The sequence below is a fragment of the Caloenas nicobarica genome, chromosome 16 (genome assembly GCF_036013445.1).
Source record: "Caloenas nicobarica isolate bCalNic1 chromosome 16, bCalNic1.hap1, whole genome shotgun sequence".
Classification (NCBI taxonomy): domain Eukaryota; kingdom Metazoa; phylum Chordata; class Aves; order Columbiformes; family Columbidae; genus Caloenas; species Caloenas nicobarica.
In genome coordinates this window covers 4,256,587-4,282,815 of record NC_088260.1, presented here as the reverse complement: position 1 = coordinate 4,282,815, position 26,229 = coordinate 4,256,587, and the positions used below count along the sequence as shown (strand labels likewise).

General features: G+C 48.5%; 1 protein-coding gene across 12 annotated transcripts in view; it reads right to left on the bottom strand.

Annotated features, from left to right (window-relative positions):
- The window catches only part of PITPNM2 (phosphatidylinositol transfer protein membrane associated 2), a 129,279-nt gene that overhangs the window by 3,453 nt on the left and 99,597 nt on the right, over nucleotides 1-26,229 (bottom strand). For 8 of the 12 annotated variants that reach the window (XR_010607087.1, XM_065646518.1, XM_065646517.1 and 5 more), the window contains 14 exons: nucleotides 25,225-25,344; nucleotides 24,673-24,884; nucleotides 19,599-19,774; nucleotides 19,077-19,247; nucleotides 16,249-16,398; nucleotides 11,034-11,198; nucleotides 9,034-9,237; nucleotides 7,145-7,293; nucleotides 4,446-4,562; nucleotides 3,626-3,742; nucleotides 3,092-3,240; nucleotides 2,464-2,613; nucleotides 2,193-2,376; nucleotides 816-944 (listed from right to left, as the gene is read on the bottom strand). Coding sequence is in view for 11 of the 12 variants with exons in the window: in XM_065646518.1 (XP_065502590.1) it covers nucleotides 816-944; nucleotides 2,193-2,376; nucleotides 2,464-2,613; nucleotides 3,092-3,240; nucleotides 3,626-3,742; nucleotides 4,446-4,562; nucleotides 7,145-7,293; nucleotides 9,034-9,237; nucleotides 11,034-11,198; nucleotides 16,249-16,398; nucleotides 19,077-19,247; nucleotides 19,599-19,774; nucleotides 24,673-24,884; nucleotides 25,225-25,344 (2,193 nt within the window). In the remaining variant the exon portion in view is untranslated. The remainder of the gene's footprint in view (nucleotides 1-815; nucleotides 945-2,192; nucleotides 2,377-2,463; nucleotides 2,614-3,091; nucleotides 3,241-3,625; nucleotides 3,743-4,445; nucleotides 4,563-7,144; nucleotides 7,294-9,033; nucleotides 9,238-11,033; nucleotides 11,199-16,248; nucleotides 16,399-19,076; nucleotides 19,248-19,598; nucleotides 19,775-24,672; nucleotides 24,885-25,224; nucleotides 25,345-26,229) is intronic. The other 4 variants (XM_065646524.1, XM_065646526.1, XM_065646525.1 and 1 more) reach the window with 4 other exon arrangements.

The following is a 26,229-nucleotide window of genomic DNA, read 5'->3' as shown; positions in this document are numbered from 1 at the left end:
GAGACAAGAGAGGGATGAGGGCAGGTGTTAGAGGGATGGGACATGTTTCCCTGGTAGCCAGGGGCAGCCAAACACGTTTGCTGTGCCAGGTTGTCTTGGGGTGATGCACAAGACATAGAACCACTCAGACATGGGTTCTGCTATAGAATAGTTTGGGTTGAAGGGACCTTCCCAGCTCCCGCAGTGCCCCCCCTGCCATGAGCAGGGACATCTGCACCAGCTCAGGTTGCTCAGAGCCCCGTCCAGCCTGGCCTGGGATGTCTCCAGGGATGGCTCATCCACCACCTCTCTGGCCAACCTGGGCCAGGCTCTCACCACCCTCAGGGGCAACAATTTCTTCCTCATGTCCAGCCTGAATCTCCCCTCTTTTAGTTTAAAACCATCACCCCTTGTCCTATCACAACAGGCCCTGCTAAAAAGTCTGTCCCCATCTTTCTTATTGGCCCCTTTTAAATCTGGAAAGGCCATAATAATGTCTCCCCGGAGCCTTCTCTTCTCCAAGCTGAACACCCCACCTCTCTCAGCCTGTCCTCCCAGCAGAGCTGTTCCAGCCCTCGGATCATTTTCACGGCCTCCTCTGGACCCTCCTCCAACATCACAGTCCAGTAAGGATGGATGGGAACCCAAGGAGGAGAATACAATACATGGTCACTCTCACCATTTATACACCATGTTTCTGCCAGAGATGTGGGATGGTTCCTGTCCCCTTGGCAAACACTAGTTCAGTCACCAGCCTTATGATGCCCAAATTCCCATTGTCCTCCCACAGGAGGCCCCTGGCAGCACCTCCAGGGCTCAGAGGAACTCACTCCTACCTGACACTGGCTCTGCAGCTTCTTGGTGGGTCGGCCAACGATGTAGATGTGCGTGGGCGGGAGGCTGATGGAGCTGTACACAGAGATGTCCTTAGTAGATCCATATGCTGCATGGATCCTCATATGGAGCTGCAGGGAGAGAAAGGAACACACGGTCAGAACATATGGGCGCCCTGTGCTGCTCAACAGGCAGGGCTTTTTAATACTTTTTTTTTTTTAAACAGCATTTGTGGGAATCTCAGGTCAATAACTTATGTAAGTTCCCAGCTGGATAATGCACCGCTGTGCAAAGTGCTAATTAACAGAGCTGGGGATGTTCACAGACCAGAACAAGAGAAGTAACAGCAACACAACAGCAGATCTCCGCTTGCCGAACCACGGCCTTTCCTTGAGGTCTGCAGGGAGCAGGGATGCAACAGGCTTCACCGTCTGCTTGTCACGGGGGAGAGGAGCGGTTTGCAGCCCCCTGTGTGCTCCCCTCCATGCTACTGCCTCAATTCTGCTGTTTAACTCCGCTGGGCAGAGGGAGAAGGGACTCGCAGCAAAATATGCTGCTTTCCAGGGATTCTTCTGCCTCCATTCCAAGCAGAGAGCAGCTTCTGGCCAACCCTTCCTTAGTGGGCTGCCACAGGGGCTGGCATTGGGGTGAGGACACTGGTGCCACCACAGACTGGCCAGCTTTGTGTCCAGAGCCACAGGCCAGGGAGATGGAAAGGAAAAACTCTGGCCTTGGTGACAAACTTGTCCTTCTGGAGGACAAGGGAGAGCAGGCAGCAAGTGAGGGACAGCTGCTCCCGCCTCTGTGACTTGGGCCAAAATGAGAATTTGAGAGAGCGATCAAGGAGCTTCCCTGCTGGGCACAAGTGCTCGGGACACCGGCAGTTCCTTCCTTTGCCACACAGAGAAAACTGTGTTTTATCTGGAGCTTTTCTGAGGCTCTGGGATGAGTGACATTAAGACCTCCCTGAGGTGAAACGCTTGGGAAGATGCTCTGTGGCATCTCCCACCAAGGTTGGGTGGTGCAAGACCACTTCTGCAGCAGCTCCGTGTCCTCTCAGACCTGCTGGTTACACCACAGGCAGCCAGAAAAGCACCAAACAGGTGAAAAAAGTGCACGTGTGAGGAAGAGAGACACGGCGGCCTCCGTTTCATTAGGCATTCGATGTTGGAAGGATCGGTGACGAAATGGACCAGCACAAAGATGACACAATTGAACAGCGTAGACACTTTTGTAGAGCAATAAAAAGATGAAAATAAACAGATTAATCTTCCACCGCGGGTCACATTGCTGCCAAGAGACTGGTGCTGACAGGCACAATTGGACAAGGAGCAATCCAAACCCCTGCTACGATCGTATTTCAGCAGACCCAGGCTTACGTCTGTGATGAGGGATTTCAGAAAGTTGGCCTTGTGCCGCAGTGGATCATGAACGAGTCCATCGCAGAAGGAGACGATCCCATGGGGGAAGTTGTGCTGTGCTAACCACGCTACCACCCTCTGCTTCTGCATGTCGGGGCGGCCCGTGACATAGATAATGAGGTAGCCGAGGTCTTGCCAGTGCCTAGAAGGAAAGCCAGAAGTTAATGGGTCGCAGACCTATGTAATGTCTGGGTAAAATAAACCGGCTGCCCCAGCCCTTGCCACTGACCTGACAACATCGACCGCTCCGGCGCGGACTTTGGGGTCGCTGCCCATGATGGATACGCTGGCTGCAAAGGAGCCGTCGATGCTGAACACCACAAACTCCGTTCCCTTTGGCAGGACTGTGATGTAGCTGTCTGCATACGTGTGGTCACCCCTGAAAGAGTTACAGGTATTTATAGGCATCGAGATATAGAGATATCCTGAAAACCATTGCTGGGTTCACCAACTCCTCTCGTCCTCCTTCCAGAGCTCAACACCAGCAGCTGGAGCTGAGCTGGAGCCCCCGGGCTACGAGTTATCCCGAATACAAAGTTCTGTCCCTCAAGGACAAGTTTATGGTCTTTAAAGTATGCTCAGTTGTGCAGTTTTGCAGATGACCCTGAGGCCACAGGTCTGTAGTGCAGAAGGGCTGCTCCTGCAACAGAAGCTCAACTGCCATCCTGTTGATGATGTGGGAGTTGGAACAAAACGTGGATCTTCCTCTTACAGCTGTAGAGCACAAGTGGCTTTGTCCCTATTGCTGACAAACCAGGCTCTGAACCCACCCAACAACCAGAGCCACCCCACAAGGAGGGACCGCATTCTCCAGTCATCAAATTCCACTTTTCATTCCTCTTGCAAAGGGACCTCACCTGACCACCATCTTCACAGGGTACACACCGATGCCCAGGCGTCGGTTCTCGGGGATGACGTAGGAAATCCTGCCACTGCTGTTGCTGATCTCCGTGTCAAAGTAAACCCACTCTCCTGACGGCGGCTGGGTCATGATGTGAATGTCCACCTGGGAAGACAGCAAGGCTTGGTCAACAACAGCATTAAAGACGCAGCTGAGTAGAACAGGCCAAGCACGGGGACCTCCCACCCAAGCCCCTCTGGACGGCAGCAGGGCTGGGTGCTGCTCCCATCCTCTGCACTTCACAGATCTGAGCTGAGAAGTGCCCAAACATCAAGGTGCTGGAATGAAATGTGGGCTCGGGGGTGAAGATCTCCAGGATGAACGCTGTTCCTGGTAGGAGGCACCACACAGGCCTGAGCGGGGGAACCTGGCCAAGACTCAAGGGTAGCAAACCCCATCAGGGACCAAGAGAGCACTGACCAGCACCACCTGTCCCTGTCCCCACCACTTGTCACCCCATGGTACGCAACCCCCCGAGCAGACACAGTACCTTTTCTCCTGTGAGTGTGACCATATCTAATGGACCATACATAAATCTTCCAGTTAAGGTCTGGGGCCCATCTTCATTAGCGATGGTGTCATTTATCCTGTGGTTGGCTGTGACGTTCTGCACAAGTGAAGAGGGAATGGGGGGAAAAAAAAAAAAAAGAAAGAAAAAAAGTTTGTAGCAATGGACAGACTTACAGGGAAATGCCAAATATTACCCAACGCATTGGAGCGTGGGCTTCTCTGTGCCATCCCCCCTCTGCTTCACCCCTAGCTCTTGGGCTCTAGAAAAGAATGTGACTTGTGGCAGAGGTGAGACTCTGTCCCCTGCATTGATGGGGGACTTGAGGGTACGCGTCTGCAGAGCCAATTTCAGTGGCAGTTTGTACATGCAATTCTGATACTATTCACTCTTACACTTTGCATTTCAGAGGCAACACAAACAGCTGCCAGAGAAATTCGCTGACATTGTTTCAGCTATAGCACAGAACTGTCCTCTTTCGGGAACTGGAGACATTTCCTGGGAGCGAAGGGCGTTATTGGGCTTTGAAAGATGTTTGGTCTCTTTCCCTGAACCACAGCCAATGCTTTTGGTATTTTACACAGACTCAAGGCAAAGAGGAGACCTGATCTTTCAGGTTACCCTTTCTTAACCACATGGGTAGGATATAATCACTAATAAACACCATCCTCCATCTCTGCCATGGACAGACACAGCTGTGTCCATGCTGGTCACCTTCAGTGCCGTTTTTGCGGTGCAAATCGAAACCTCTCTACATGACAGCACATTCCCTGCCACGGAGACAACCCCCAAACCCCCTTACCCGGAGCTTCACATGCGTCCTCTTGCGCAGCCACTTCTCGCGGGGCTTGGAGGGGGTGAAGACAGACACCTCCTTCCCATCCAGCTCCAAAACACTCGAGTTCTCGTGCCTCATCACCTGCAGAAGGACAGATCCCACCGACACGTCAGCCACTTGCACAGTGACCCCCCTGTCTGCGCTGTTCCGCACCTCCCAAGCCAGCGCTGAGTAAGGACAACGCCTGGACAGCCGGACTGTGCTGCCGGGTGTCTGGCTTGTCAGCTCACAGGTTTTACAGGCTGCTCCCTTAATTGCGAGGACAAGCGGGCTCTTCTGAACTAGCAAAGCCTGCAGCCAGCGCTGACTTAATCCCGACTGGAACGCAGGTAATTCAGATTGTCAGGAGGTACAAAACTGACTCAAACACAGCAGGAGGAGCTCTACACTTAGACAGAACCATAGAATCATTTTGGTTGGAAAAGAACTTTAAGATCATCGAGTCCCACCGTTAACCTCACACTGCCAAGTCCACCACTAACCCATGTCCCTGAGAACCTCATCTCCGTGTTTGTTCAACGTCTCCAAGGATGGTGACTCCACCACTGCCCTGGGCAGCCTGTTCCAATGTCCGACAGCCCTTTCTGGGAAAAAATTTTTCCTGATATCTGCCCTTCCTTCAGGCATTCACTAGTCCCCTCCCGCAGTCCGCGAGGGACCCGTCTCCTTCAAACGCACATTTTCTGCCGTTCTCATAACAGGTGCAGCACTGGCTGCTCTGACCATCCTTGTGCCGACAGGTGCCGTTCCTTCAGCTCATTTCTTATTAAACACATTTTGAGAAGAGACAAAACCACTGATCTGACCCCGCTGGAGGCGCACAGGGGTCCGGCTCTGCTGGGCACGAGGACTTTGTGCTGATGGGGTGTCACTGTCCCGCTGAGCCAGGCTGGACTGGTCTGACACGGGCCAGCTCACTTTGCAGAGCTGAAGCTGTTTTTCTTCCAGGGAAATGCAAAAAGGACCCCTGGGAGAACGAGCTTGCTGGGGAGGGAGTTCATGGAAATCCAAGGTAAACAAACCAAGTTTCACTGAAAATTATTTACATCAGGAATCCATTTTGAGCCCTATCTGGGCTTGTTTTAACAAGATTTAATCTTCAGAGGGTAAAACCATTCAACAGCTCACTTTTACATTTTGTCCAGAGATGACTTTCAAAGGCAATTAGAAACAAGTCCTTATTAGGGGCAGAAGTGGCATGGTGCTCTGGAAGGAGAGCAAGAAGACAGGGAATGAGAAAAATCCCATTCTCAAGACAGAGATGAGTGACTAGAGACAGGCCGGCGGGGAGGAGGGGGCCAGATTACCCAGGCGGGTACCAGCAGGCTCTGGATGGATGGAGAGGAACCTCAAACGACAAGATGTGAAGCACCATGCTGTGCTACAGAGCCAGGTTTGGGCTGAATCCTGAGTAATTGGCTATTTCTTGAGCAGAGCATTTTGTGTACGAGACTGTTGTGACTGTTCCCACTCGCACACAATTACGAGTCTCTCTCTAGCCCCATCAAGCTGAGCTCGATGTGGGGCTGAGGTTTCACAGCAGCTGATCCAGAGAGGTGTCTGCAAGCACAGAGACGTCTCGCTGGGCTGGATGCAGCCCGGGAAGAAAAGGTCTCACTGGATTATCACTACTGCTCAGCTGCCGCAAGCACTGACATCTCTGTTGTTTATGGTTCCCATATTATTTGGAAGATAGCACTGAAAGAAAGTTTGCCAACAGAGACATCAATAATTGAGAGCTGCAGCCGAGGAGGCTGGAAGGGAACGGTGGCGGCTTAACAGCTGAGCTCACACAAAGCAAAGCCAAGCGTCGAAGTGGGCAACACAATCCAGAGAGTTGCTTTTAGTTTTGTTTTTGTCAATTCCGTGCACTAAGTACGGTTCCTTGGGGGGTTCATACTTGGTAACGCAAATAACTCCCCCTCAGCCCAAAGGAACTGAAGGAAAAATATTTCTTTTTAGGAAAAACACATTTTAAACAGTAGATTTAAATCCCAGGCCAAATATAGGTTGGGAAAGTCTGAGACATCAGACTCCAGACATCAGCAATTCCCATTTACCTAGTCCCAGGAAACTGCTTTGTACTGGAGGACTGACAATTGAATCTCAATGCAGTGACAACTGTTTGAGTTCCTAGAAGAGACTACAATAACTCGGAGAGCCAAAACGCAGAAATGAACTCTACCTATCAACTCAAATTCATACAAAACTTCTCCTTTGGTTTTATTGTATTTGGTGCTATTTTAATTTGTACATCGAGAAGTTTCCTTTAAGTTTCTGGCTTGAGATCCAAACTCACACATGCAGAGACCAGTTCACTACAAGAAACAAGTGCCACTGACTTTTGCTGTTGGGATCTGTTAGGAAATGGCCCTGGGCTCACTCCACGGCTCCTTGGTGAGCCCAAACCTGCCAAAACCCAGACCCAAACTAACCAGGTGTGACTACACACCTCCGTGACATTTGTGTGTGTGCCAGCTCCACTAACACCACAGGTTAGGAGCAAAAAGTCGAAAAGAAAATGTACCTGCAGCGGCAAAGGGTATTTTTTCATGTCTACATGTCAACAAGAGTTATGGAAGGTGTAGTGGAAAAACAAGCAAACAAAGAGCCTAAAATATTTATCAGCCCAAGGGAGATCAGGGGCGGGAGGATGACTGTACCTGTCTCAGCAGGAAGGACACAACATCTGTGGACTCCCAGTAGCTCGCGTGGAAAAGATGCGGCAAAGCGACGGTCGGGAAAGCCGTCAGAGCATCAGGACAGTAGAGAGCGTAGTCGATCCTTTTGGTTCCCCACCACTTGGCAGCAACTAGGAGCAAAAGACTCGTTCAGACAAAGGGGGTTCAGGTGCACGCGCGGTCTCCATCACAAACGGCATTTTGAGGCTCGGGCTCCTCGCTCCAGGTGCGCCGGGGAGTTGTTCCCTGGCTGGTCACGCTGCCGAGGGGGAACAACCGACCCGGGGATCAGCGTCTGCTCAAACCAAGGGAGGAGCACCCAGGGGCACCACCACTTCAGCTCTCCTTTATTTCAGTTAATAGGAAGGCACCAGAAGGCAGGTATTAATTGGCTGTTAGACCCTGGGACAGGGCTCCAAGGCTCATGTGTAATGAGCCCAATCATAAAGCAGAAACGCATCTCCCTGGAGCTGTGGGACGAGGGGTGTGCTCTGCCCAGCGCAGTACGTGCCCAGGCCATCTCCTTTAGCTTCCATTCAGGAATAAAAGACCCTTTAGCACCCAGATATTGGCCACACTAAAGAAGATGTGAATACTGGGAGCCCCGGTGAGATGCAAAAAGGCACCACAAGGCAGAGTGAACGGCACATGCTGCTGGGACTGGCAGTCCCCAACAAGTCCTGGTTGCCCTCCTGGGCTACCACGCTGTAGGCAATGGAGCCATCCAGCCCAGTGTCCCCGGGAGTGCAGGGGCCAACGAGAAAAGTGTCCGGGGGTGCCAGGACTCCATTGCGTAAGACCAAAAAACACACCGGGATTTTGGATGAGCAAGGTTATGGACAACGCAGAAGTTTCTCCCTCAGGAAGTCAACAACTTGCACACAAGTGACCGACCGTCACTGTTCACCACGGGACACCACCGCACTTCACCCTGCCCACGCACACCTCCCTTCCGACCCCTGGCAATGAGCACGGCTCAGCCCAAAGCCTCAGACCCCAGAGACGCGGGGCTGCTTGCCCAGCAGAGCCCTCAACCCCCGCGTGCTCCGGCCGGGAAAAACAGCCATGGAAGGAGAAGATGGATCAGATCAAGAGAGGAAGAGGAGGAGCTGTGTTTGCATGCAGGTTGCAAGCTGGGGCTTTGACAAGGGCTTTCTCAAGCTTGGTTTTTCTCTGTGAAAATGTTCCCTTTTTTGCAGACTTTCAGGAAAGCTGCCAGGTATAAGGTATGATCCAACAAAACCCTCCTGTTAAGGGAAATGTAGCTGGTGATGAGCACAGGTGCTGAACTAAAAAAAGTGGATCTACCAGCTTCTTCCAGAGACAGACGAATCTCCCACCACAGCAATGGGCAGAGGGTTACGGCATTGGCACGTCCCCATGGCCCAGCCCTGGCTGTGCCGAGTGGCCTTTGCTCTTCTGAAGAGCCACGGGAAGGAGGAGGAGGGTGTTGATGGATCAGTGTGGCTTTTCCAGAGCACAGAGGCACCTCCTCGCAGCCACTTCTGACTCCCTGTCTTCCAAATTGGCAGCTCCTGGTCATGTCCCAACCTTTATTGCTCATGCAAGTCCCCAGCTTGGGTAATTTCAGATTCTGTGTAGGAAGCAGCCAGGATTTACTCTTCCATGCTCAAAGGACAGCGGTGGAGGCAGAAGTGTTGTCCCCACAGCTCTGCCCAGAAGAACTCCTGCTCTTGCCAAGTTGTGTTAGCCGTGTTATGATCGATCTTTGGAGCAAAGTGACAAGAAATACTTGTTAAAATGCAATCAGAAATTGCTAGTGCCTCAGTGAAAGTGCATAGATTTGTTGTGAAGCTCTGTGACTATCGAACGAGAGAGGAGGTTGACCGGAGTGGATCTCTCCAGAATACCTGTCTTGATGTCCAGGTCGGGTGTCCGAAGAGCACAGCCCGCAGCCTGACTCCACGGCCCTTTGAGCTTTCTTCCCTTAGAAGGGATTTCATGTTTATGCTGCCTACATCTCTTGGATGAGGTTTGGGTAGGGGATTTGTGAGGGAGGGCAAGTTGGGCAAGAAGGCTAAACCCTCTACAGTGATTAAGGTGGTGTTTGGTTTCTAAAAGAAAAAGAAAAAAAAAAAAAAGCAAAAAATCACGCTTATTATTATGGCACACACAACACCGGTTTCATCCTCCAGAAATTCACAGTGCAAGGGAAGCTGCACCCTGGGGAGGGCTCCTGGGATGGAGCGGCAGTTTTGTGGTGTCCCCCTGGACCTCCTCCTGCTCTCCCTGCGGGGTGAGCACAGACCACATCCAACCCTCAATTACCACCACGCTAATAAGGTCGAGCACAAACGCTGCAAAGCCAGAGCCGGGGCTTGGGAGGTGAAGGAAGGGGCTGCGACAGCCCTGGGGCTGGTTGCGCACGGGGTCAGGGTGTGCGCAGCCCACGCCGGGGGCGGACTCTTCCTCTTCCATCTCCGAAACAGGTTTTGACGGCTGTGAAGTGCGTGGAGGAATTAATTACACAAACCAGAAGCTAAATAATCGGGGAGAGCGCGAGGAAAGCGAAGAGAGGCAAGCGCTGCGTGGGCCCGATCCCTCCATCACGTCATGTCGGTTCAGGCATCGCCTTGGTGTAAACACTTCATAATGAACAACCATCGCCCCCCGCTTCCCCTCCCGGCCGGCCGAGCTCAGCAATTCTCCGTGGGTGTGAAACCAGCACAAAAAAAACCACCTTCGCCCCCAGGAGCCTTCTTCCCAAGCAGATTAATATTTAGCAAGCGCTGGGCAAGATGTCTTACCAGGACAAATAAAAGAACGCGCACAGGGAACCCGGCGTCGGCTCTCAGATGGGCTTTGGGGAAGAAAACCTCATTTGTCAGAGCTCAGGCAGTTTATTTCTGTCGCCTCAAACAGGGCAAGAAGTTATGGCAGCCCCTGACCTTCAGCCACTAACACTTGCCCCAGGGAGCGTTATTAACCTCAGCAATTAATTATGAAGCGAGTTGTTCAAAGCCCTGTAGTCTAATGTGCCAGAAATGGAGTGTCTCTAAATTTCTGCCACCTTCTGGGACAAGAGTTTGGGTTGAAGAGGTTTTTGTTGTTGTTTCTTTTAATTTGTGTGGTTTTCAACTCTTTTCTGGCTGAGTTACCAGAGGTCCCTGAGGATGCTGACTATTAATCTCACACTTCAGCTGAAATGAAGAAGGAGCCGAACTGTTAACAAAAGCTCTTTTTCTCTACTGTATGAGCTGGGAAGTTATACAGGTCTTGGGAAAAATAGCAAAAAATCCCTTTTATTCCTCATTTGGCTCTGGGATATGGGTCATAACTGTCTGACTCTCTGAGCTGCCCTGAGGACAACAGAAGAGCTGCATTGCTAATGCAAAGTAACAAATAACCCAAACCTGATTTTCCTTTTCAGTATTACAGAGAGGCTTACTCGTCCCCATTTTTTTGGACCACCTTTAAGTGATCCGCATGAAGTCACACGCCACATCCTGCATTATCAGCCTGGTGGTGCTGATCCCTACCAGTTCCGCGCGACTTATCAACAGCAGCACAGAAACACCCCTTTGGATTAAACCTCACCATGCACAGCAGCCAAATGGTACTCAGAGTTATCAATTATTATCTTTTTTTAACAATTTATCACCAGCACAGTCCAACATACGTAACACAGCCCGTGAATTATAACCAAATATACCATCTGTTCCTCCAAGGGATGTGACAACACGCGACGCTGACTACAACGAAACCAGGTGAAGGCGGAATAATTCAAATTTTTGGTTAGAAACGGAAAGTAAAAGCCCAGAGAGACAGACGCTGTGTGGCTCTGGCCCGGTGTGTGGTGCTGAGAGCGGTGGGGCAGCGAGCGGGAGTCTCAGAGGGGTTGAGCACTTACTGTTGGCTATGTTGGAAGCTGTGTAACTGTCTGCCATTCCTGAGACCTGGCTGGCAATGCTGATCTCACTGGCTCTCCGGAAGCCCCTGAACTGAGGGGCTGAAATGGGGGTGGACAGGGATGTGCTTTCCACGAAGACGGCACCATGAGACTGAACAACATCTGCTACAAAGTTGAAACAGGGAAATCAAAATATTAGACCAACAGACAGAGGCTGGGCAAGATGAACTCGAGGAGAGGAAGGAGGCAAACAAGGCTGGGAGATGCAAAAACCTTTCAGAACTGGTTGGAATGAAAAAAAACCACCAACATTTCATTGGTTTGAAAAGAAAGCAAACACCACAGCAGGCAAAGAGACGTGTGGCTGGAGGAGCAGTCTTTGATTGAGAGAAGCAAAATAAGTAGCTCGAAAACCAAATCAAAAACCCCAAACAAAAATCCAGACAGACTTATTCAAGCAGCAATAACAGAAGCATGTGTCATACATACAGATGTGAATATACACAACTTCATATATTCACATCAAGACAAAATAATCAAGGCAAGGTGAACAGCAAAAACAGCCTGAGAAAGAGGATATTTTTCTTGAAACATTTAGACTTAAATGAACATCTCCAAGATAAAAGCATTAATTAAAAAAAAAAAAAAATCAAGGAAAAATTGTCATGCCTGGCAGGGACTAAATTTGAACTTGTATTTTATTGCTAATGGATACAGCCAACACTCGTTAAACTAAAGTAAGGGCTATCGAAAGGAAAGAGTCTGGTGCTGAGCACTTACATCTCCAACGGGTGTTGGCAGATCAGGGAGCGCTCAGTCTCTGTGAAAACAGAGCTTCTTTTGTACGACGTGCAAGTCTGGATTTTTAGATCCCAACCTGAGGTTTACCAAGTGTGGCCTAACCCTTTAGTACATAAATACAGAACAGGAGGATTTAAAGTCATGCTCACATGGACCTTATACATGTACTAGAGGGAAATGGACCTATAATGTTCAGGACTGGCAAACCGAGAGATGCTCAAAGTCATGATAAAATCTCTGCATTTCAGGTGTTTCCCTATAAGAGTGGTAAGAGGCCAAATTAAGCGTCTCTGGGATATCCCGAGATCCTGCACTGCAGAGGGTTTGCAATGCCAAGAACTTCACTGCAGGCAGCGCTGGTATGACAGGGACACGCAGAAGCAAAGCTACTCACTATCGTTTTATCGTTGCCCATCTCTGCTGTACCCGAGGAGCAGCATCTAAACTACATTCCCAGGTACCAGACAGGTCTGTGCCTGACCAGGCAGCAGATACCACGGGGAACGTGAGCACATTACTCCCACACACCAGCGTCCTCCCCCTATTTCAGCCAGTTTAGATAGCCTTGGATTTAATCCCAGTATGCGGCTGACACAGGGCGTTGTTTTGGCAACTGGTTTGTTTTAATATCGAATTTTGGGTTTTTTTGGTTTTTTTTTTTGTTTTTTTGCTTAGGGCTACTGATTTGCTTCCTCCGATCTCTCAGTTCGCAGCAGCAGTGTCTGTGCCCACGCAAATCCTGCTGCAGCGGAGGGAAAGGGAACGGATGAAGCAGAAAATGTGTAGCTAAGTGTCAGTAAAAGAGTTCTGTTCTCTGCAGGGAAAATCAGGCCACAAGCTGCTCTGTGTAAAAGCTTCATGGACTGCGAGATCTGAGCCCTAGCGGGAGCCTGACCTGATGATGAGCTGCACACGCTGCCCACGTTGTGCCTGAAAGGCCATTACCAGCATCACTTTCTCAGCACTTTCCTCCTCTTTTCACCTTGCCTTGAGCTGCTGGCTGTCAAGGCTGCTACCAGCATCCGTGACCCAGCCAACCCACCGGGCCAGCACAGCTTTTCTGACTGCAGAAAGCTCCAGCACAAGCAAGAGCAGACAATTCAGGCTGTACTTGGAGAACAGGAGCTGAGCCAGAGGCTGCGCTCAACCCCATCCCTGGAGACATCCCAGGCCAGGCTGGACGGGGCTCTGAGCACCCTGAGCTGGTGCAGATGTCCCTGCTCACAGCACGGGGGGCACTGGGGGAGCTTTGAAGGTCCCTTCAACCCAAACTACTCTATGATTCTGTGATTCCCATTTCCGCGTGACCTGGGACAACTCTCTCATCTCTTCCCTGGTTCTCTCTCCTCTCCTTTCCTTTGCCTGTACAGACTGTGAGATCCCTCTGCAATTATGTCCTTGTGTCACATCAAACGGGTGCCCCAACACAGCTGTAACACAGACATGGACCATCAGCTTCCCTGAACTTGGTCAGATGCAAGGAGAGGTTTGGCTTTGTCTGCGCTAGGAAAAACACCAGGTACCGGTTTAACCAACACCTACCAGCGAAGCCTGAACTTCTTCCCCTCCCTTAAAATGTAAAACATCTGTGGCTTGAGTTAGGAAGCAGCTGGAAGTCACGTTGAAGAGTGTTCCAGCAATGCTGCCCAGGAGAGAAGGCTGGGCCAAATGTGGTGCTGCCTGGGTGGATCACGGCTCCGGCTCCATTAGCGTGTCTGCACTTAGCTCTGCCTGAATTTTATCTCCTTTTTCAAGAACCCAAAAAGTAGAAAGTGAATAAAGGAAGAAACAGGGTATTTGGGGCTTGTTCTTTCTAGCCAATCTCACTTTCCTGAGTCTGACTGGGGAATTTTTGAATATAACGACTTTGAAGCAAAAGACCAACCTCAACGGCCCTTCCAACACCATCCTGGCTAGTGTCACCAGAAGAGTAATTTTCACTCCTTTAAAAACCTAAACTGTTTCAGCATTCCTAAAGTGTTGGGTTTAGCATCGCCCACGTTGGTGGCAGGAATCTGCTCTGCAGAGGATAAGGTGCCACCCAACAGCACCGCTCCCCGCTTCGGCCCACACACGCTGCTCTCGGGTTTCTCCCTTTTCCCAAGCTACACACCCTCTGTCCCTGAAAAAGGGCAGTTTCTAAGAAAAACAAGGGCCAGGAAAAGGCAGGGCAGGAAGCGTCGACAGAAAACCTGTTTTTTTCATTACTGCCCCATCAGCCAAGCTTCCTCGACACCAAGGCTACAGTGACTTGCAGATAAAACCCTGCGACCAGACTTGCAGAAAAACAAACTTCCTAACAACATATATCCTAAATTCTGCGTATTTTTTGCACCAAATCCCTCGTGCAGCACCACTCTTACAGCCTGGAAACTAAGGGGGCTTTGTTGGGGAGTGCGATGACCGGGATGGGATGCCACAGATGCTGCTGCAGAGTGACCCCAGCACCTACAACCCCTCCTGCTCCTCAGGGGAGCACTTTATAAAGTCTTATGCATTGCAGAGGCGGCTTTCCCAGCCACAACTCGGCTCCTGACAATGGCAGGGAGGTTTTTCAGGCCGAGGTTGAAGTCGAATGGCTGCACCAGGACCAGCAAGTAGCAAGACTTTCATCAGGATTCACTGAGGTCACCAGCTAAGGACAGAGGTGCCCCCAGTTATTGCGCCGGCACTTTGCACTGTGTGTGAAGGCAGATTTATCAGCACAAGAAAGCTCCAAGAAGAGGAGCCCTGGCTGGAGCGGGGCCCTGAGCAGCCTCGCTCCCAGCAAACGGCAGCACCCGCACATCGGGCCAGTGCAATGAACTGGGATTTAACTGCGCTTCCAGATGAGGTGACAAGCAAAATCACTTTTTTTTGGTTTTTTTTTCCTAGCTATGGTTCTTTAATACTCATTTCAGTGCTGTGCCTTTTCACTTATGGACTTGTTTGTCAACGTTCTTACTAATTGCTTCCCACTAAGTGAACGGCACTGGGCCATCCTCCTAATGTACTGCTGGCACCCAGTTAAGTCCTTGGGGTATCTGAATGGCAGAACTCAATATCTGCTATTTGCAGGCTGAGCTGTTGCACTGAAAGCAATCAAAAATACATAACGTTCAATAAAAATAAATTTTAAAAAAACACAACAGAAAAGCCAGCCGGATGCTCAGCACAGGCCGGCCCCTGCTTGCACTGGGGTCACTGGTCAGCGCTGGGAACTCTGCAGTCATTACCCTGAGATCAAGAGCAACAGAGATTTCTGTTGGCCCTGAGTTTTGATGATTCTGGAAATTTCCTGCAGGGCCAGTGGCTGAACTGGGATTCAGCCCTTGCTACAGTCAAACCAAGCGCTGCTTGGTCACACTGTGCTCTTGAAACAGGGGGTAAAGAGCAGAGAAGTTCCTAAAAAGCTCCGTCCTGACACCAGGAGTATCAGACGACTGCTAAATGGCATTTCATCAGTGATCTGACTATCAGTGATTAACTAATAGTGCCAGATCTTTTCCCTCTGCGTTGTTACAGAACATCACAGCACAGGCAACATGGCAACTGCACACGTAAAAATCATCACATCTTCAAAAAACAAAGGGAGACACTATCTGGAATAGTCAGTGATGTTGCCATCCTGTATGACCACATAACGAACTGGATTGCTCATTAACAGCAAGGGTCAGATTGTTAAAAACAACACAGCAGCAGAACCAAGCTCTCAATGCAAAACACTGAAAAAGGGGCAAGTAAGACACACGGGAAAGAAAAACTAAAACGAAGCCTCATCAAAATCACAGCCACAACCAGAATAAACGAGGCCATGCAGCATTTATGATGGAAAATAAGGCAAACCAAATGCATAAAAGTTTGCTTTTAAGGCAGAAGTCGAGAAATTAATTTCAAAAAGCCAACACGTACAGCCACCTTGGGGTCTGAAAGCCTCATTCACTGTATCCAGCAGAGCCACAGGGGGTGTCCAAACACGAAATACCCAAATTGACAAAATCTGGTCTGACACAGACACTGATTAGACTGCTGGCCATGCTGCAGTGGGGCTGACAGGTGGGGGGTCACACGCTGCAGACAACAAAACCCATTCCTGGGGACCTGCACACGTGTGCACCCCATGACAGGGTCACCCAGGGCTTGCTGAGCCAAAGCCTCTTTCCGGCAAAACCACCCCAGATAGAAAAAATTAAGTACGTGGCAGCATCTTCCCTTCCAGCATCAACACCAGGACAGGATTTGTAATCCCAGCTCGTTCTTTGGACGGTGGGTCTCCCAGCCCAGGTTTACCCACACGAGACCCCAAGTGGTGATTTTATGTGGCACAGCCTGAGACACAGCGTGAGGATTTCAGCTCCAGGAGGCAACAGTGTGATCTCCAATAAGCACCCCAAGTACCCAACACCATAGACAATATAAAACGTAGATTACACACGCTCAGCAAAACCAGCACTTTTATTGGAAACATCTTGCCAATTCAGTACGGGAACGGGGATACTGGTTTCCATGAAGCTGTCCTGGTGCTGGAGAGCACCCAGAGGGCTACTTTCCATCAGGAGGATGGGATTGTTCTGGATTGTCTCAACTAGAAGCAGATGGGAAAAACAAAACAAAAAACCAAAAAAACAGAAGGACAAAGAACAGACATGTGGCCACAAAGTGTTAACATACAAACAGTTACAACCCAGCACTTCAACTATGAGTCTTCAATGAAAGGACAACCTTCAAATAGAGTAAAAGAAACAAAACATGAATGATTTTCCAAATAGACTCACATCAGAAAGATTAACTGGTAGCAGAGGAGAGCACAACGATGGCATTTCAACAACAAAAGGGAGTCCTCTTAACCAGCTTCTCCAATGAGCCAAATACCCAGCAGATCCACAGAAATCTTTTTACTACGTGGAAAAAAAGTACGCTCTAAGGGAAGATTTAATGGAATCAGACTCATCCTGCACAGTGCAAAGCACAGGAGTAAGCAAGGATGTGAATTGGATTTTGCTCTGCAACTTGGTTGTAATGAAACACGGACCCAACGTTTAGTGCAGATGGGAGAATGGGAAAAAAAAAGTCTAAGAGGTTTTCTGAATCATGGACTTTAAATAAGCTAGCTATCTGCACGAGGAAATATGCACAAGCAGTGTTAGAGAAGGTTTTGTACATAGCTAATTAAAACAGAGCACCTGAATTTTACGTGATCACCAAATCATACAGCTTAATTATAGCAGCAATTAACTTTCCTGGAGCGCCCTACCGTGATCCTCACTTCAGTAGCGGCTTTGCAAATCATGGCAAGAACCGTCCTTCTGGGTAATGTGTAAATCACAACACTGAAATTTGGACTCTAATGGGAAGGAATAGCCTGTCACTTTACGGTAAGCAAATGAAGAGGCTCTGTCTTACACGAGCAGAGAATTTAAAGCTGCTTTTTGTCAGCTCTATTCATCAAGGCAGAGCAGCATCTCTTAAGTATAACAAGGCTCAAACCTGGAGAGGGTTTTGAAATCACTCTACCCTTCTCATAGTTGAGCTAATTGCTGTTTAACTCTTCTCCACTACATGGCAAGTGTCTCCCCAAGCACAGTCAACTCCACAAAGGTCCAGGGAGGCACAGCAAACTGATCAGATCCCCGCTGCTGCACAGAATGACAACCAGAGCACAAGTTGCTCAGTGTCAACGGGGTTTTTACTTCTGACTTCAGTGAGAACCGGGGATTTGAAATGCATTTAAAGAGGAAGCAGGTTAAGATGGTTAGGATTTTTTTTTTTTTTTAAGATGCCGCTTGCAGCACATACCTACAATACACCCCAAAATCAAATTCTTTTTCAAGTTGCTATAGATTCCCTGAGCTGTTGTAACTGGACTGGGTACAAATGTAATTGTGGGTGGATTCATTTTTAAAAAGTGTTGCAGCAAGATCTTTGCTAAATTTGACAAGTGAGTGGGGCCTGCAGAAAATCTATTTTATTCACTTTTTTTAAACATGGGCTTTAGTTTATGCCCATTTAACAAATCAGACCACCAGATTTGGCAATTACAATACTATCTTTAAAGATACTGATACATAGGAGACCACTGCTTTGCTTTTTCAATTTTAAAATGATGCCGGGTAGCACCAGAACTATTCAGCTCTAGATACATATTCCTCTTCTTTTAGGCCTGCATGATAAAAATAATAAACAAATGGAAAGCTACTAGAGCCCTGCGGAAAAAAACAACCACCAAATCCCAATGTTTCTAGCTGGTGGCTTTGATATTCTACTCTGGTTTGCCAGCGTGATTTCTTGCTCTGCTGTAAATCTAGTTTTATAGCAGCAACTCCTGGTTGCAATGTTGACTTTAAATAGCCACTGAGTAACAACCTCTAACAAGGGAATAAGTACGCTGCAATAGTTCTTCCTGCCCCAAAGTCCTGACCATGCAGGGAACCAAAGCTTTAGGTGAAGCAGAAAGGTCAAATTTAGTTCTGCACAGTGGTGAGCTTCCCCGCCAGCTCCTTGCAATGAGAACCTGCACTGAAATGGCAACAGACCATGAGAGTCCAGGCACAGAAGTGAGGTGAAGATGGTAGGAAATATAATTTATTAGATCAACTGCAAGAGCACTGATGTAATGGGAGCTGAGGCAGGGCATGGTCAGAACATGGTTCTTTTGGATGCAACCCAGGAGACAATAGGACATGCACACAACTATTTTAGACTTCGTTACTGCTGCAATTGGGGGAGAACAAGTGAAGAGGCCACTGATGGCAGAGGATAAGAGGATAAGAATCCTGGGCATCCTGGAAGACAAAGTGTCTCCTTGGCAAGGTGCTGTCACCAGCCCAGCCACCTGCAGTAGCCTGTCGCATGAAAAAGCACAGGTTGCAACCACAGAAATAATCTCATTATCTCACTGTGGGCTCTGCTCCTGCCAGCCTGCACTGGCCCTCCAAACATCAGAGTCCTCAACTCGGCCAAGTTCATTGTGTTTCATCCAGTCCCAATCACAAGCACCAGCCTGGGTGTAGAACAGGGACCTTCACAGAGAAGTCACCACATCGTGACTCTCAGCAGCTGGTGGCCTTTGTGTGACAAACAAAGGGCATAGGGGTCACAAGGCACTGATTTTATTGGAACAAAACTACTTTTCTGGTAAATCGGGAATAAGGCTAACATTATAGGGCCAATTCTCTTTCTTGTCATTCCCAATTGCTTTGATAATTTCACGTAAAGTGTGGACATAACCCTTGAGACAGGTAATATGGATCCAAAGCGACTTACCCAGAACAGCAGAATTGCCATCGCCCAGCGGGAACCTCTGGTAACGGGGAATATTAAAGGGGGGCAAAAGGTAGAACTTCCTCTCCAAAAGAGGCTCGAGGCGTGAAGCAGATGGGTCTGCAGGGTGGAACAGGTTATAGACCTGCTGACAAGCTGGTCTGAGCTGAAAGACTAAAAAGATGGAGAAAAAAAAAAACCCTCAGGTATCAAAAGGTTATTTGGTAGAAAATTGTACATATTTGTCTGTAAAAGGTACAACGGTTGTGTTCCAGTTTAGTTAATTGAAACAATTTATTGCAATATTTATAGACTCAAGAAATCGCCCAGTATTTTTTATGTTTGGAATTACATTGCAAATAAATTGTATAATCAGTACTGGCTAGAGCACACAGTGATCTGCTTCCTTACGGTGCAATAAATATCATATATAAATGTTCACTTTTTTCCAGTTTGTCTCATCAAATTACTGCATTTGTAGCAGGAGGTGCTTGCACCATCCACTCAGTTCACATCAGGACTTACTGTCAAGAGCTGGGATGACAGTTTTTCGCAGTGCAAGGACCAGACCCAAGGGAGAACCAAAGAGGAAGAAGTCAGTGATCTCAAACTCAAACTTTCCGATATTTCCCCCATCCAACATCGTAGAGCTACTAGATCGCCTGGATCCTGGGTCATTCCTCAGAACACTAGAATGTAAACTGGGACAAGAACAGAAAACAAAGTCAACATTTTATTCACACTGTGTCTTCATAATTGAAGGCTGGATAAGGGATTGACGGTGGATATAATTTCTATCTCTTTAGTGAAGGAACTGTGCCAATCAACCCACCACGCCTCAGTACTGCAGTTTTATTAACCTGTAAAATGTCCCCCAAACAATTTCCCCATTACATCAGCATAATTTAGACTGTACAAATCAAGGCTTCAAGTGGGTTCATTTACACACTCCCGTCTCCTCAAAATGTTTTTTTCTTTGAGGAGTCAAAATCTTGGTTGCTGCTAGTAGGACGGTTGTTTGCAAAATAAAATAACCAGCAAGCCAAAATTACTAGAGTAGCAGAAGAAAAAGCAGGTTTACACGTTACTGCTAACAACATTTGAGTTCCTTCCATCACCTTATTCTCAAATGTTACAGAAAGCTGTGCTTACCCATTTCTTCCTCGTGGAAGTAGGTGGACAAATGTTATAGGATTGAAAAGGAAAAAGAAAATGGGAGGGGAAAGAGAAAAAGAAAGATCAAAATCTGCAAGAGGGTTTCTAATATCATTGTGCACCAAGTTTGTGCCACAGCTTCCATGCATGTGTGTGGCATTCACTGGGAATGGGAATTTGGGGTAATTAACTTAGTGGCCATGTGGTAAATTGTAATAATCATGCACCCAGGACTCTCCCACGTTTGTTATGCCCATAAGGCTACATCTCTTGAGTTATTACCAAACAACGTTTCAACCTCAGTCCAACAACTCCAGGTAACTGTGATTAAAGAATAATGATACAAAATATGTCTAGTTCTCACCCTCTCCTTTCGGATGTCAAATATGTTTGCAAAATTCAACCTGTGTGCAGTGCAGACTGGGCAATACACAGGTTTAACACAGAGATTTAAATTCATGTATCCTTTGGACACTGAGGAAGAAGCAGCAGGAACTCTTGGATGAAAATCCTGGGGATCCATCCCCACGTTAGGAAGAGCTGCTTCTTTGCAGCCTAGATCTGGGGTTAGACAATGAAACAATAGATGTGTAACAATAATAACCTGGTTCACAAAGGGGTTTCTGAGATTCTTTTGTTACCACCCAAAAGCAATAAGCGGCAATTTCTTTTGCTCTCCAGGTCCTACAGATGCAGACGGCAGCCTTGCTGGGTTATCGTTGTTATAATTAGAATCGGAGAGTTGAAAACAAAGTACCAGCAGTGACTTAACAGGGTGTTGACAAACAGTTTAAAAAGCATCTGAACAGGTTGTATAAAATATATAGGATAAATAGATACCACAGCAGTTGGGCTGGATATAAGATTTACTGGCCTGGGGTTGGGGATGATGCAAATGCACCAGGCTCTTGCCAGCTCTGTGGCCTCAGTTCAAAAGCCCAGGTAGTCACAGGCACTTGCCATGTCTCCGTATGCAACAGCACTTGTTGTTCATGGATGCTAAAAACCTTCTCCTGGTTCTGCACAGTCATGTATTCTCTAAAGGTGCATGTGTGTACACACACGGTACTACCCTCCCCATTACCAACCGCAGGGAAATGATGAGCTTCCCTATGTCAGACGTACAGATCACGGAAAGTCAAAATGGTGATGTCAAAAGCAAGAGGAACAGGAGTCACAGCAGGTGACAGCTGAAATGAGCACGTTCCCATTTCCGTGATGTGAACGAGGTTCCCTGAGATTGCTCTGCCAAGATGCGCGACGCTGAAACACGTTTAAAAACAAGCCGCCTTCAGTGAAGCTACAATTGTTTTAGCTGACAAGACTGCAACGCAGTAAGTTTGCTGTGTGTAAGGAATACAAAGTTATACACGAGACGTTCAGTTTTGCGACAGCATTGTGATTCAGACGAAGGCAAAAAAGGAATGACTATCCCGAAGGTGGATGTGTTATGGCAGGACGGCTACATGGGGGTTTTGGTGTGTTCCACCCATCTTCCCATGGCGTCTCTTCATGGGGCATGGAAGAGAATGAGAGCGCTCATATTGCTAAGCGATTTGGACAGCTTCTCTTCTCTTACTGGGAACTTGATAGTCTTTTTAGCAATCAAAAGAAATGAGAGCCAAGGGGAACTCTGAAACTGTCATGCTCCAAGCAACCTACAGTGCCCTGTTCTCCCTTTAAAAAGCAGCAGATGTACTGTGTGCGTTAATTAAACAAGAGCTTATGGATTTCAGAAGCAAATCAACTCATTTACAACAATACAAGTACAACACAGCCAGAAATAATGTAGTTGTGCAGAAGGACTGAATTTAAAAATAAATGTGTGATCGTAATCTCCAGATGCTGCTCTGGCTTGCTGGGCATTATCCCAGGGAAGCGGGTAGGTCTGATACATGAATAAAAATGAGTGTCTTTGGCACAAGCTGAAATCTGCAGTCGGCACAGACGGAAAGGCCCCCGTGTGCCAGGCTGCCTGTCCACTGAACCCATGAGGAAAACTTGGCTCTGTTCTGACGACCTCCTGCGTGAAGCCACGTCACGTCAGGGCTTGGTTTTCATATGGGAAAATCATTACTTAGTGACAGAGAGGCCGAAGGGCCATTCTGCTCATGACTGTGCTGCTCCGTAACGATGGCTGCAAGTACAAGGTCGAGGGCTGGGGCCGGTGGTGATGTCCCAGTGTCACGCAGGAGGGGAGGAGGTGAATCGCTGCCTGAGCCCTCCCTGTGCCAGGAGGCGGAGGGGAAAGATCCCAAGAGAGCTTGTACAGAATCACAGAATCATTTTCGTTGGAAGAGACCCTCAAGATCATGGAGTCCAACCATTAACCCAACCTTGGCACTAACCCACGTCCCTGAGAACCTCATCTCTGCCCAACCCCTCCAGGGATGGTGACTCCAGCACTGCCCTGGGCAGCCTGTTCCAATGCCCCACAGCCCTTTGGGGAAGAAATTGTTCCCCGGATCCAACCTCAACCTGCCCTGGCGCAACTTGAGGCCGTTTCCTCTGGTCCTGGCGCTTGTTCCTGGGGAGCAGAGCCCGAACCCCCTGGCTCCAAGCTCCTTTCAGGCAGTTCAGAGATCAGGTCGTCTCCCCTCAGCTCCTGTTCTCCAGCTGAACCCCCAGCTCCCTCGGCCGCTCCCATCACACTTGTGCTCCAAGAAGCAGCAGAAGCATCAACCTGCCCCTTTCCATGACGGAATCTTGCTCCTGAGCTACAAGGACAGACCCATTTTTTGACCCAAGGTCTAAAGGCAGATTTAAAAAGATAAAATTCTAGAAGAAGTACAGGTGCAACAATTTCTTAGTGCACCAAACACCAACAGCCCTTGCCAGGGACCCTCAAGTGCTTCATGTTGGGAGAGGGCACAATGCTTCAGAAATGGAGCAAGAAGGACCAGGACAAAGCTATTTGAAACAAGAAACTGCAATCCCTTGGCCATGCCAGGCCCAGCAATTATTCTAAATTAGATGCAAAACTGCAGCAAGATGACAGCCCCCCTTCCTTAGCTCAGTCCATGCCCCTGAGGTCAAGAACAAGGAGGAGAAAGAGCACATTTTTGCACAACTAGTATTTTCTCCTGTAACACAAGAGCCTGTTTTGATAAGGTATGAACACGAGCCTGATTGCCTTTTATTAACCTGCTGGAAATAGCTGAGAAGCTTTTTGTGGTTTTTGTAAATGCAGCTGTCTTTCTGAATATAGTATTTCTGTGCAACAACATCATCCACTTTGATATTTTTTCTCTCCTATGAGTCTTTTACCAAAGGGCCCCTGACATGGTAGGAAAACATGAATCCCTGTGCTGGAACAATGACTGCAAACATCAGAAGAGGGGCAGAGGCGCAGGACAAGCCTTCAGGCACAGGGCTAAAGAACAGCCTTAGGCACAGCTGCAGCACAGATAATGGTGTTTGCTGGGGGGGACACATTGCTCCCCAGTACCTGGGACCTGGGCGAAGAGGGATTAAGAAGATGCTGCAGTTCTTCCAAGCCTGCAGGAGGAAAAGGTCTGGGCTGTCCTGTTCCACAGGCTGATGAAGATGATTCAGTCAGAAAAAGCCGCCGGGCTTACAGAAGTAATCCCTGAACAATCGGCGGCAATGGAAAGATGCTATGAAAATTTCATTGGTTGCGTTAATGGATATGTTTCTGAAAGTTCATTTAAAGAAGCTGAGGAATGTGATACTGGGGGCTTTGACAGTGAGTAACGAATTTGAAATATGTGACCTTGGCGCAACAGAGCAGCCCTGGCAGGGGACAGAATACAATTCCATGTCCCTGCTCCACTCAGGGGACTTGGGCTGCTTTGCCAAATCATCACACAGACAGCACAGTCCTCATGTGCAGCTGAAGGTTGCTCCATGAACCAGCCAACCAGCGAGGGTGCAGGATGTCTCACCCAGAGCATCCTGCCCCCATGGCAGCAGAAACCTGCTCCCGCACTGGAATTCAGCCTCACACTTGAACTAGCCCAAAATTAAAGGATACTCGGCTCACCCCACCTTTCCCAACAACAGGCCAGCCAACTCAAAAATCAGCTTTCAGAGATGCTTTGAAATTAACACAGCACTGAATTCCCAGTTCTGCTTCACCATCTTCCCTTGCACAATTTCTACATTTGCTTTATGACCTCCATCCCACACAAGCAGCACAGGAACATGCAGCTCCCTGACGGCCCCAGCTGTCAGGCAACACGATGAAGACGAACAGCTTCTTGCCATCCTAATACAGATGCAGAAGAGCAGCTGGATTCTCTCACTGCTACTGAGCAAGAGGGCTGTTAGTTTTTTTTCGCATAACCAACACACTGAAATCTATATCCCTCTAATCTAAGTTAAACACTTTCCTCCACCTTGCTCATCACAGGATGACAAAGCAACATTCGGGTTTCACAGATGCACCGAGCTCAGCTCTTGTTCTGTTCCTTCAAAATCTTACCTAGAAAGAAAGGCTTGATGCTGCTTTATCGTGTCCAGTTCATAGGTTGATGAATCACTCCTTTTTCGTGGCAGCTGCTTCTTTGGATCTTCTCCGTTGCTACGGGGAATGTCAATGTTGCTCCTGCTGAGGTGTCTGCTGGCTTCCAGATTCGAGCCGCTGGAACAGTAGCTGTTGTTCACCGTTATTCCAGGAGACAGGAGGTCGGTATCCTGAGATATGAAATGTAATGATTTACCACTCTGGCAGCTGAATGAGGAATACATTCCCATTATATCCTTCTCCTTCCATCCTCTTTTCCCCATTTGCCCCGAGGTCCCGTTGAGGACAATACAGTAACTCAGACCTAGCCACTTTCTAAGGGTGTGGGTAAATCAGGTCTGAATGATGCTTCGCATCAGAGGGTGAAACATCCCTGTTCAGAGCAAATGCACCCAAACTGAGACACACGTTCACCTTAAGACACATTTGCCATTGATAAGAAATAGAGTCCTTGTTGTTTCATGAAAAGATCCTCACTAAAAACAGGGGCCGTGGAGGTGCCAGCATTACCTGAACACTCACAACGCTTCCTCGCCGGCTGCTGTTCTGGCTCTCGGATACAGTCTGGTTGCTGTAGCATAAGGCATCAAATCCCAGGATTCCTCCAACACAGTCGCCTACCAAGCAGACCTGAAAACGGCAACAGAAGCAGGGGAGGAGATTAAAAAAAAAAATCTCTTTGACTTCAGAGACAACAGTTAACCGGAGTGCTGGATGATACCTGGGAAAGCTGCAGTAACAGGATGCCCAGTGCTTTCATCACTAAAACTGTTTTGTCGATGAACATCCACTCGTACCCTGCAGCCTCTCATTAGCCAACACAGCTGAAATGTTCTGGCTGCTCCCACCAGCTGACTGGAGTGAAGTGAAAGCAACACAGAGCACTGATCATGGCTCTAACTCCAGCTTTAGAAAACCGAGCTTGATTCCCTCCTTGCTGGCTGGCTGTGCTACCTCAGGCAACTTCCCTGTGCTTCTGCTCCCAACGTGTACCCTGAGGAGATAACGCTGTCCTGCCTCCAAGGGAATCGAGCAGAAAGGCACAAGAAAGCACTGAGAACGCTGGGAAGGAGAGGGCTGTCTGGGTGCCTGGGCGCAGCGCTGGCTGGGAAGAAGCTCAGGGTGATAAATCACGTTACAGCAGCGCAACGTGGCCGTCAGTCCAATAGCTCAAACCTCCCAGGGCTGGAGGGTCACTCCGCTCACACAGGTGTGAGGCTCAGTCCTGGTATTTTATGGGGTGCAGCAGCTGCATCATCTCCAAAAAGAAACCCACTTCTGAGACAACTCCAGCACGAGCTGCTCGAAGTCCTTTAAAGATAGGAATGGTTTGCAATGGGACTAGAGATCACGTTTAATAACAAAGGTAGCATTCCTGATTTGGAAAGGTGTGTCATGCTGAAAATTGATTAACTTCACAGCTTTGTAGCTTCATTTCTGAAACACAAGCTCAGACTTGGCCTCGAATCCCAAAGGCTCAAGACAGAGCATAAGCAATAATCTCTCTTTCTCTCT